We start from the raw sequence: 12,517 nt of genomic DNA, 5'->3' as shown, positions 1-12,517 counted from the left end.
GAGACCCCCCCAAAATTGTCTGCTTTTTTAAAAACTTTTTTGTCTTTCATCACAAATATGTTTACAAATAACATGGCATTCAATGCAAACATCACTAGCACTTGCCACAAAACACTACACATTGGTACTCTGACATTGCTTGTACACAATGAACCAAACAGTCGACTTATGCGATAGTCGACTTAGTCGACTGCGGTGCGCGCGCGCGCGCGCGCGTGCGAGAGAGAGAGAGAGAGAGAGAGAGAGAATGTGTGTGTGTGTGTGTGTTTGTTTGTTTGATTGTGAGTGTGTGTGGTGGCACTATTGACCGGCATTTTATTGTTTTTCGATCACACAATAGATCCAGATCAATGTGTGTGTGTGTGTGTGTGTGTGTGTGTGTGTGTTTAAGTGTGTGTGTGTGTGTGTGTGTGTGTGTGTGTGCAAGCGTGTGAGTGTGTGTGTGGAGGATGGGGGTGGGGCTTGAGGGGAGTTCACTGAGTGTGTGTACATGACAGAATGAGGAGGAGTTTTAGCTACATGACATCTGCATCAATGGAGCAGATGCCTGTCATGCATGCCCTCCCCACACCCCACCCGACACACACACACACACACACACACACACACACAGAGCAGTTCCTACAATTTTCCGCAGTGGAGGTATATCATATAAAACACACACATCAGTTCCCAACACACACACCAGTTCCAAAATGTTTGACAGTGGAGGTATGTTATATAAACAGTTTTAAAACACAGTGATGGTTTAATTACAAAGGCAATTAGATCCAAGTTTTTAAATGGTCCGTATTCTGGGAGCATTGATACTGGTCAGTTCGTTCTTTTGTTCACATACGGCGGACTGTATTAGTAATTTACGAATCTGGCGGTGGCCATTTTGGATTTTACACACTAACTCAAAATGCTCGACATCTACGACTTGGCCTTCCAACAGAACTGGATTCAGCACCCACAAATCATGTAAAATCAACAACAAAATCTAATGTGCGACGCAGAACTGGGTATCTGGTTAAAGCTCGGACTATGGCTTGAAGCGTCTTATTCCAACATACCATCTACAAAGTTTGATTCAGAACTATACAAGTTTCAACCTGTCAGGTTACCAAGAAAATCCCAATATCAAAGTTTCTCACAGACACACACACAGTTGGGGGACACAGATATCTCAGAATGACTGATTACATGGGTTCACTTCGTTATAAATTGTATTGTATCGTATTATACTGCTCTTTTGTCACAACACAGTTCTTTGTGTGAAATTCGGACTGCTCTCCCCAAGCAGAGCGCGTCGCTACACCGAGAGCGCCACCATTTTTTTTTTACTCACTTTTGTAAACAAAGTGAGTCTATGTTATAACCCGGTGTTCGGTTGTCTGTGTGTGTGTGTGTGTGTGTGTGTGTATGTGTCCGTGGTAGACATATTTATGTATGTTTGTGTGCCCGTGGTATACTGAATTAACTGGAATGAACATAAAAGAAAAATTGAATCGAAGGTTTCTTTCAGTTTTGGCCAGCCTGTTGTCAGACTGTGCAGATCTGTACATGTTGCAGTGTGCTTTTTTGTGCAGATTTATACATGTTGCAGTGTGCCTGAGACGATGTCAACGTCTCCTTTACGGCCGAATTAAACTAAGTTCTCATATGATTGAGATATGTCAAGAAAACATGATTTAAATGGTGTTATTACATCAAATACAGTTATATTTCTATGACTACTTGTTTTTTTAACAGAACATCATAAGTTCCATCCAGCTAGTAGCGGCGTTTTGTTTGGGTTTTTTTCCCCCAGAACTTATTTATATTTAATCCAGGACCTATTTTAATGATTTTTATTTTTTTATTTTTTTTAAATACTTATCATTCCTTTATTCGATACAGTGCGTGTCACAAGTAAGTACTGAAGGCCTTGTCCCTCTTGTTTGAAATATTTCTGCCATCAAGCGGATGTCTTCCTATCAAAGCAGAATTTGGTACAGATTTTTTTTTTTTTTTTTTTTTTTTTTTACCAGGGACAACACTTCTTTAATGTGCGCTATGTGCATGCTGTTTACCGGACCTTCATTTGTCGCCTTGTCCGAATGAGTGGGGGTCCAGCCCTCCACTCAAGGTTTAGTGGAGGGGGGCGGTGGGGGGTGGGGGGGGGTGAATGTGGGATTTGAACCAGTGCACTCAGATTCTCTCGCTTCCTAGCTTGCTACGTTACCACTTGGCCAGCACTTCACTTTTTACATGTTTATCAAATGATGATGCATGTATGTATGTAATCACCTTTTTTTTCTCCAGACCAAAATGGAAATGCTGATCCAACTAATATCTTGCTTCTTTTTAATCACCACAGGAGGTATGTTGGCACATGACTTGTCTGAGTGTGTGACACCAGTTTATCTCTACCATAGATCTGTTTCAGTGATTTCAGTCTCACACTGTCTCTCTTTTTCTTTCTCTACATCAGTTCTTGTCTTACACTCTTAGGCCATTCCTGGTGATGTCTTCCAAGAGTATCTCTCAATGATGGGGTAACACGTTTAACAGGAATTCTAAGTACTTTTGTTTATTAAAGCAACTATATAAATATATATGTATATACATACATACATATATATATATATATATATATATATATATATATATATATGGGCAAACCACAAAAGCGACTGCAAACTGAGGAATAGCACCAAGTGTTCGGTGGCTGCTGAATAGAAGAGAACTTTTCTGGATATGTAACCTTGGGTCAGTTTTTGTTGGGATGAACTTGAGAAGCGACACCCACGGGTTTTCATTGTGAACTCTGATTCGTGGAGTTGCCAGTCCGGTTTGTCGTGGTGGTGGTGACACACGATCACTGAGATGCAGAGAGAGAGAGAGTGAGAAAGAGAGAAAGAGAGATGTGTACATAGACAATTGAAGGAATATTTAGAACATGATATACTTACGTAGTAGAAGACGTCATGTAAGGTCAGAAAGATTACGAAAAAACAGCATTACGTCACCTGTTATCAGTGTAGTCTGTGACCAAGCTGCCGGGTGGCAGCGGAAATTCAGATTTTTGGGGGGTTTTGTTTAACAAAATAGGTGTTGGTTTCCAACTTTGTTTTATTTATTTTAATATATACATATGTATACATATGTATATATATATATATATATATATATATATATATTTGTTTTTTGTCACATCCAACTCTTCTACCAGCTAGCTCACAGAACGCCAGTGCCTCCCCCCACCTGCAACCAAGATCGATGAGATCAAGTCAGTCGACAAGTTTTGCTACCTGGGCAGCACCCTATGCAGCAACGGAGCCCTGATGCAGAAGTGATGCTGCGTTGTCCGCATGACAGACAGCAGGATCTTGAAGATGCTATTGTATGGCCAGCTGAAGGAAGGCCACCGCGAACTTGGAAGACTGCAAGCGCTTCAAGGGCACCTTGAAGACAAAACCTCAAAGCCTGTGACATAGACATCGCTTCCTGGGAAACTGATGCCCTTGACCGCTCTCGCTGGAGGATGCTGTGCTCTTGTGCCATAAAGACGTTTGAAAACAAGAGAACCTGGCCATTAAGGAGAAGCGTGAGTGAAGGAAGCAGGGCTCAACTTCTGGAGACGTTTTCCCTTGCAACACCTGTGGGAAGTGCTGCGCATCCAGAATCCGCCTCTTCTTCCATATGAGGACACACACCGTCTGCCTGCCTACTCATCCGTCGGTCCGACGGGAGACTCCATCATATAAAATTGGTTTGACGTGCATTGCTTTCAGAACAGTCTGCATTACTTAACTCATTGGTGATATATAAACTGGCTTTGTACCTCACTTCCTGGGATTAAATTGAAGACATTTTCAGAACTAATTATGGTATTATTCACTTTCCTAACAAAAATCACTTCTCTAGCTTGCTTGTTTCAGCTGATTCTGGAAGAGTAAAGATTTTGATTTTACCACATCTTATAGGAATATCAAAGCATATGTTACAGTAAATGGGAAAACGTTATAAAGCTTCAAAATAGACTGTCACAATGGAGACCTGATATCCCCATGTGTTTGTTTTATGTGCTGAAATACTTCGTTCCAGGATAAGATAGGATGATAATACCAAAGGTATTAAAATGGCCAATACACAATTCTTTTTTTTCTTTCTTTTTCTTCTTTTTCCATTTTTGCAGATGACAGATCTTTACATTAAATTGGGACAGAGATTCACTCAAAACGTTGCACTATAAGACCAGTATTATAAGAGATAGAAGAGAAGTGTTTGTTAAAGAATTGGTAAATAATGGATTTTTTTTTCTTTTTTTTTTCTTCTCATTTTTATAAATGTAAATCAGTCTGATTCCACCAGCTGTTGTCAAGTGGAATGAATACTTTCATGATCTCAAATGGAAAGAAATATTTTCACATTGCTTTAAAGCTTCCGTAATCTGAAACAAGTGGTTTCAGGCTCAAATTATACACCAGTGATTGCCTGTTTTCTGAAAGTTTTTTATGACTACTGAATCACTGAAGATCAATTGTGTTTCTCTTGTCAATGAGAAGTTCAAACCAAAGTATAGTTCCTGTATGCTGATCGATGTACCTAAGTATGATAATTTATAAATGTAAGGAATCAAAGAGATAGCCACGATGGTGGAATGTACTCTACCGTATCTACAGTAGCGTCCAGTAATGCTATGTGAAAAGTTACGTGAATAAAAGCGAAGTATGAAACTTATATGGAGACACTTGACATATGTTGGAGAACTTTAATGTGGAGAAAATTTGGTTTTAATTTTATGAGCTGGGGGTCTTTCAGTATCAACAGCATCCCCACCTTCTGGAAATTCTGTGCTAGAAATTTCCTCTTTTCTATTGCTCTCTTTATCTCTGCCTTCTTTTTTTTCTTCTTTTTTTTTAACTTCCCTCCATATCGTTTGCTTTATATGCCTTTTCAGTCCATTCCCTTTTCTTTTTTCATGTACTTCTTTGTCATGAATGCAAGTGCTATGATTCTGTACATGACTGTGTTCATGTACGTTATTAATTTGCGTGTGTCTGAATGTCATGTTTGTACTTCTACAACCCACCATAAAAGCCTCTGTTGGTGGTGGTGGTAGAAGTAGCAGTAGTGGTAGTTTATGGTCACACACATGAAGCTCACGCACACATACAAACAAACATGGGATGTTGCAGCCCACAAAAGCAGGAGAAGAAGTAACGAACACAAAAAAGGCAACAACACATCCACATTTCTCCAACCACTGGCATACCAGTCAAGCAATGAAAAACAGTCATCGTCTCCATATCAAAAGAGCTATATTTTCCATACTCTTCTCTTCCATATCATACAATGACAACAAAAACTACAACAAACAAAACAAAAACATTCACACAAAAATAAACAACTAAACACACACACACACAAAAAACCCTACTAAACGCACACAAAATACCCAACCATGCACACAACTTTGAAGACAATCCGCACACACACACACAAATACAAACATACACATTCAGACATACACAAATTCAGGCATACACACAGACACAGGCACACACACACACCCCCACAGAAAGGAGAAACAGAAAGTGGTGGTGTGTGTGTGGGGTGGACACCAAGCTGCAGACTTCCTATCACACTGACACAGGTCTGTCCCTCCTCCAGTCATGCTGCCACTATGCTCTCACTTGCTGCGACTGTGACACTGTCAGTTGTGGCACTGGAGCCTTGTTCTGTAACACACATCACACACACACACACACACACACACACACACACACAGAATTTACACAGTGAATAGACACACATTGTACACACACACACACGAGCACTTATGCATACACATACACACACACAGAATAGAAACCCATTCAGAATGCACACACATTACATACATGTACTGACGCATACACACGCATACACAAAATACAAACACATTGAACGCTACACATACACACAGAACACACACACACACACACACACATACATGTACTGACGCATACACACATACACAAAATACAAACATATTGAACGCTACACATACACAGAGAACACACACACACACACACACAGGCAATACACACATAAGCAACCAAACACACGCATACACAGATTGTCACAGACACATTCAAACAGACATGCACACAATGACACAAACATACACACACACACACACATAGAATACACACACAAAAACAGCTAAAAAAAATCACACATAAATACACATACATACACACGCACACATATACAGAACACACACACACACACACACACAAAACAAACAAACAAATGAAAAAAAAAAAAAGAAAACATTCGCAAAAATTTGAGTACAATCACAGCTCAACAAAGACAATTGGAAAGACCATGTCTGTATATTTAGAAATAAAAAGGCAGATTGATTAAAACAAACAAACAAAAAATCAATTAAAAACAAGTAGTTTAATCCTGTCAGTGCCTGAGATTTTTGTATAAAATAAATAAATAAATAAATACTTTTAAAAAAGTGCTCTCCCCTTTCCAGGGAGTTTTGAGAATTCAGGGGCAACAATTTTTTTAAATTCCAGCACAAAAGCTATAGGAGATATAGAACAAAAGCTGATGCTTTTGTGACGGAACATGGACGTGGTGGGTTCTAAATCCAGGTGACTTCCCGACCAATTTGAATCCAGATAACTATTCAGGCATTTGAAAGTGACGTCTACTATGTCAACACTGTGAGCAGGACGTTAGCTGACGTCTTATTGGCACTGAACTGGCTAAACTGAAAAACTTACCAATTTTTTGGCTCTTCTCCCAAGGATATTGTCAAAGGTCCAGTAATGCATCTGTACAATGCAAACATTTTTGTTACTGAAGTTCAAAGTGTGTTGCTTGAAAATATAACTCACTCTCTCCCTCCCTTTCACTTTCTCTTTGCACACACACACACACACACACACCCCTCTCACTCTCTCTTTGAACACACACACACACACACACACAAAATATGCCCACATGCATCCAATGTACATGCACACATATACACAATATATACACGCACATATATACAATATACACAGACACAAACACAATATATACACACTCTATTTCCTTCATTCTGAAAGTAAATTCTAACTGACATTCACAATAGATACATTAATGTACTGAACTCTCACCTAAAACAAGTAAACCTGAGTGGGGGGAGTCGGGGGCGGGGGGGAGAGAAAGAAGAGATGAAGAAAGAGGGGGAAGGAGGGGGGAGACAAGAGATGGTTGGTCTTGCTGAAGTTACTTCACCGGTGATGGAAATCAAGTGGACTTTCACAAAACAGCTTTAAATTTCAGGAAGGCCAGATCTGACCCCTCATGAAAGACAAGCAAGTAGAGATCATCAGGGAATTTAAATTTCTCGGACTGATCATTTCCAACGATTTGAAATGGGAGCAAAATACAGAAAAAATTGTTAAGAAAGCACAACAGCACCTGTACTTTCTTCCGCGCCTCAAAAAGTTCGGAATTAGAAAAGAAATCATGGTTGATTTCTACCAAGCAGTCATTGAAAATATGCTGACCTTCGCTATTACTGTTTGGTACGGAAACATTTCCAAGGCAGAAGTCGCAGCCCTGAACAGAATCGTAAAAACTGCCACCAAGATTACCGGGGCTGATCTACCTTCTCTAAACAACATATAAGCGGCTACTCAAAAAAGCAAAATCAATCAGCCAGGACGAACCACATCCAGCTTTGGGGATTTTTGAGATGCTTCCCTCTGGTCGACGGTACAGAAGTATAAGCACAAAAACCAGTCACTTCGCCAATAGCTTTTTCCCCAAAGCAGTCAATGCCCTGTCTCTCGAATAAATCCAGTATGATTAAAGAGAGTTGTGCAATCAACAACCACTGAACTGAAGATCTAGTCATCAGCCCCATCCACATGTGATATGCAGCTGATGTTTAAACGTGTGTGTGTGTGTGTGTGTGTGTGTGTGTTTTCAGTTTAACGTCTATTCAGTTTTTAGATGGAAAGGAGTAAAGTACTGGATAAAGTTAAGGGGAATGCATGTGAATAGTGTGTGTGTGTGTGTGTGTGCGTGTGTGTGTGTGTGCGCGCGCGCGCGCACGCGTGCATAAGTTCTCATATTGATATGCACATGTATGTGTCCTAAATTCTACTGTATCTGTGTTTGTGTATGATTTTCAATTTATATTTGTACCATTTTGTACTGTCCCCAATATTCCTAGTGCCTCTGTACACTTGGTAGACATAAAGACATATTCTTGTACTGTTCAGACAGTTCCAGCTTTTCACAAAGTGGCTTTGGTAATATTCAGCAGCATTTCTATGAGTTAACGAAGTGTCTTCGGCAACGGTTGGAAAGCCATCTAAGGGTACACTTGTACCCACTAGGTAGTTTGGAAAATAACGTTATGGTCAGATTTTTTTATTTTCCGGGACATACAGCAAATATCCGAAATTCCGGAACACCCTGTCCGTTTGACCAATTTTCAAGGACAAATACAGGCCCTTAGTTATGGTAGGGATGCCTGTTATTGCATCATGCCCTTTCTATACCTCTTTTCTACGGGGCTCTTTTCTCCTGTGTCTTTTTATTCACGTGACTGTCAAAAAGCTCCTACTGCTTGTTTTGATCACCTGTGAAGCACCATGGTCCACACGAGCATCTGAGAGCATGAAGAAATGAAGACTGCTGTCCCACCCACTGATGCAACATTCCTTTCTGTGTATGGGTCAGTGGCCTTCAGAAATAAAATCTGTGTCAGTCTCTCCCTCTATGGTGTGCTGTGGTGTGTGTGTGCATGTGCATGTATGTGTGTATTTTCCTATTTTCTTTTTTCAACTTCCAATTGTTCCAGTTCATTTCCAATAACAAAGAAAGAAAAGAAAGAACACCATCTAATTACAGAGAATTACAGAGACTATGCTATGAATTCGTATGGGATAAAAAGCCAGATAAAATTAAAAGAAAATACTCAATACATAAAGTTGCAAATGGAGGAATAGGTATACCAGACATAAAAAAGTTTATACATGCTCTTAAGATAACATGGATAAGGAAATTATACACAGGAACACCAAAGTGGAAGAGAATCTTACTTATAAAATGCCAAGAAATTAACTCACTAAATCTTTATGGTTCAAAAAAGTTTCTGACTATCGAATGTAACCAATTTTGGAAAGATGTTTTTCAGGCATACTCGAATTTTACGAAACAAATAGAATTAAAAGAGTCACACGAGGTACTTGCAGAGCCCCTCTTTTATAATGACAAATTTAGAGTTGGTAACAATACAATCCACTACAAATGTTGGACAAATAAGAATATATATCTGGTTAGAGATGTTGTTGATGAGAATGGGTGCTTCCTTAGTTACACATGCTTTACAGAAAAATATAATATTAATGTAAATTATTTAGTGTATATGGGATTGATACATTCGATAAAAAGTTACTTAATTACACATAATATTTATCTAAGTGATAAAACCTGTAATGAACAATCGAAAGCACTACACTTAATATCCTCTACTATGAAAGGCTCGCAACTATATTATGATATACTTCTTGAACCACTCTTTATTTACAATATAAGTTCTTTTGTTAAGTGGGAGCAAAAATTAGATATCATCGTTAATTGGGTAACCACCATGAAGCAAATAAAAAAAGTAAAAGAGATAAAATTAAAGTGGTTTCAAATTAGAATTTGTCACAACATTTTAGTTACAAACAAAATTCTGAAGAAAATGGGTATTACAAACAGTGACAAGTGCAATTTTTGTAAAAATGAAATAGATTCAGTACAACATTATCTATGGTTTTGCAAGTTCTCTCAATTGTTTTGGAAGGAATTAGAGAACGTCTTAAAAGAAAGATGTGATACTTGCTCAAACGTTAAGTTAAACATAGAATTAGTTCTATTTGGAAATGATGAAATTACAAAAATAGATGAAATTTTCAACTATATTATTCTTGTTGCAAAATATTTTGTTTATAAATGCAGAATAAATAAGATTAAACCATGTATAGAGCACTTTTTGAATGATTTAAGAAATAGTTATAAAGTAGAAAGATATATGCATTCAATGGAAAAGTTAAGTGCTGTATTTATGAGAAAATGGTGTCCATATATAAAACTTCTTGAAAACAGTAACCCATAACAAAATAGTATGAAAGATCAAAATGCACAATAATAATGAAGGCTCAATGATATATATATGATATATATATATATATATATAATTTTTTTTAAAAACTTGAACAGATGTACGTGAATGTGTAAGTATGCGAGTATGTAAATAATATATGCATGTGTGTATTCATGTGCACTTATGTGTCTGCAGTAATAATGTTTAACACGACTGTGTAATGGGTGTTTTATATAGTCACGTATAGAAAACTAGAGGAAATGTGTTCATACATAAGATATCCTATGTGTGGGTTGTGTTCTTTTCACATTACGTTAGCGAAGTAAAGTGTCCATAACTCTATGCTGATGCTATTATATGTTATAAAACTGCACTGTTACACATGATGAAAATGTGTCCACCTTGACCAAATTAATAGAACAATATATTATAAGTATAATGACTTATGATGACGATGTTATTGTTAATGTACACTGTATTCATTTTTTTTTTCTTTCTTTGTTTTTTCCCCTTTCTTTTCCATCTACTCTGAATTGTTATAATGAATTCATGTACAAAATAAAACGGTGGTCGACCCAAGAAAGTCCGGGAAAAGGGAAAAAAAAAAAAAAAAAAAAAAAAAAGAACACCATCTAAGAGACTAAGCAGCAGCACCAGGTCTTCCTTGTGTGTGGCCTCCTGGCAACCCAACATTCCTGTAGACTGCTGGAGCCCAGTCTGCTGCACACGAGCCCAAGTGCAGCTGTGTGTGGGGGACTCAGAATGAGCGGCAAGGGAGCAATGCCACTGATACACCAAGAGGCAGCAAAGAAAGAAGAAAAGACAAAAGAAAAAAAGGAAAGAAAGAAAAGGCCAATGTGTCACACTTACATTCAGCTGTACAGGTAGCGCCACTCCTTGAACACGCGTCAGGGGGCCGTAACTGGAGCTCTGTATGTTGTGGAACTGTGGGAAATAACATCGACATGTGACGAAGCAGACTTAAACATAAACATGTGAAGCAGCAGACCTAAACATCAACATGTGAAGCAGCAGACCTAAACATCAACATGTGAAGCAGCAGACCTAAACACTGAGATGTGAAGCAGCAGACCTAAACACTGAGATGTGAAGCAGCAGACTTAAACACTGACATGTGAAGCAATTGACCTAAACACTGACATGTGAAGCAACTGACCTAAACAATGACATGTGAAACAACAAACCTAAACACTGACATGTGAAGCAACTGACCTAAACACTGACCTTTGAAGCAGCAGACCTAAACACTGACATGTGAAGCAGCAGATCTAAACACTGACATGTGAAGCACCAGACCTAAACATAAACATGTGAAACAGCAGACCTAAACACGGACATGTGAAGCAACAGACCTAAACACTGACATGTGAAGCAACAGACCTAAACATAAACATGTGAAGCAGCAGACCAAAACACTGACATGTGAAGCAGCAGACCGAAACACTGACATGTGAAGCAGCAGACCTAAATATGAACATGTGAAGCAGCAGACTTAAATATAAACATGTGAAACAGCAGACTTAAATATAAACATGTGAAACAGCAGACTTAAATATAAACATGTGAAGCAGCAGACTTAAATATAAACATGTGAAACAGCAGACTTAAATATAAACATGTGAAACAGCAGACTTAAATATAAACATGTGAAACAGCAGACTGAAACACTGACATGTGAAGCAGCAGACCTAAATATAAACATGTGAAGCAGCAGACCTAAACATAAACATGTGAAACAGCAGACTGAAACATAAACATGTGAAGCAGCAGACCTAAACATAAACATGTGAAGCAGCAGACCTAAATATGAACATGTGAAGCAGCAGACTTAAATATAAACATGTGAAACAGCAGACTGAAACACTGACATGTGAAGCAGCAGACCTAAATATAAACATGTGAAGCAGCAGACCTAAACATAAACATGTGAAGCAACAGACCTAAACATAAACATGTGAAGCAGCAGACTGAAACATAAACATGTGAAGCAGCAGACCTAAATATGAACATGTGAAGCAGCAGACTTAAATATAAACATGTGAAACAGCAGACCTAAACATAAACATGTGAAGCAACAGACCTAAACATAAACATGTGAAACAGCAGACTGAAACACTGACATGTGAAGCAGCAGACCTAAACATAAACATGTGAAGCAGCAGACCTAAACATAAACATGTGCACCACATTCTTGTCTCTGAAGAGCAAGTGCTTTTATAATTAAAAAGAGTGAAGCCAAACAAAGCACCTGGACGTGATATGATGTGAACAAATACACTGAAATATTGTGCAGCTCAACTCTATCAGATCTTAATTATTGTTAACCAGTCTCTTAGTCAGTGCAAAATACCTTCTATTGGAAAACTTCCTGCATCC

The 12,517-nt window shown here is 38.4% G+C and overlaps 1 protein-coding gene across 1 annotated transcript in view; it reads right to left on the bottom strand.

Annotated features, from left to right (window-relative positions):
• Positions 1 to 5,083: 5,083 nt before the first annotated feature.
• The window catches only part of LOC143277482 (large ribosomal subunit protein mL39-like), a 21,761-nt gene continuing 14,327 nt past the window's right edge, over positions 5,084 to 12,517 (bottom strand). The window contains exons 7-9 of the mRNA XM_076582331.1: positions 10,991 to 11,065; positions 6,750 to 6,800; positions 5,084 to 5,708 (exon numbers count right to left, since the gene is read on the bottom strand). Coding sequence (XP_076438446.1) covers positions 5,652 to 5,708; positions 6,750 to 6,800; positions 10,991 to 11,065 — 183 coding nt within the window. The 3' untranslated portion in view covers positions 5,084 to 5,651. The remainder of the gene's footprint in view (positions 5,709 to 6,749; positions 6,801 to 10,990; positions 11,066 to 12,517) is intronic.

This window comes from Babylonia areolata, chromosome 34 (assembly GCF_041734735.1).
Source record: "Babylonia areolata isolate BAREFJ2019XMU chromosome 34, ASM4173473v1, whole genome shotgun sequence".
NCBI classification, from domain to species: Eukaryota; Metazoa; Mollusca; class Gastropoda; order Neogastropoda; family Buccinidae; genus Babylonia; species Babylonia areolata.
The sequence above is the reverse complement of the archived record's forward strand: the minus strand, read 5'-3'. Positions and strand labels throughout refer to the sequence as shown.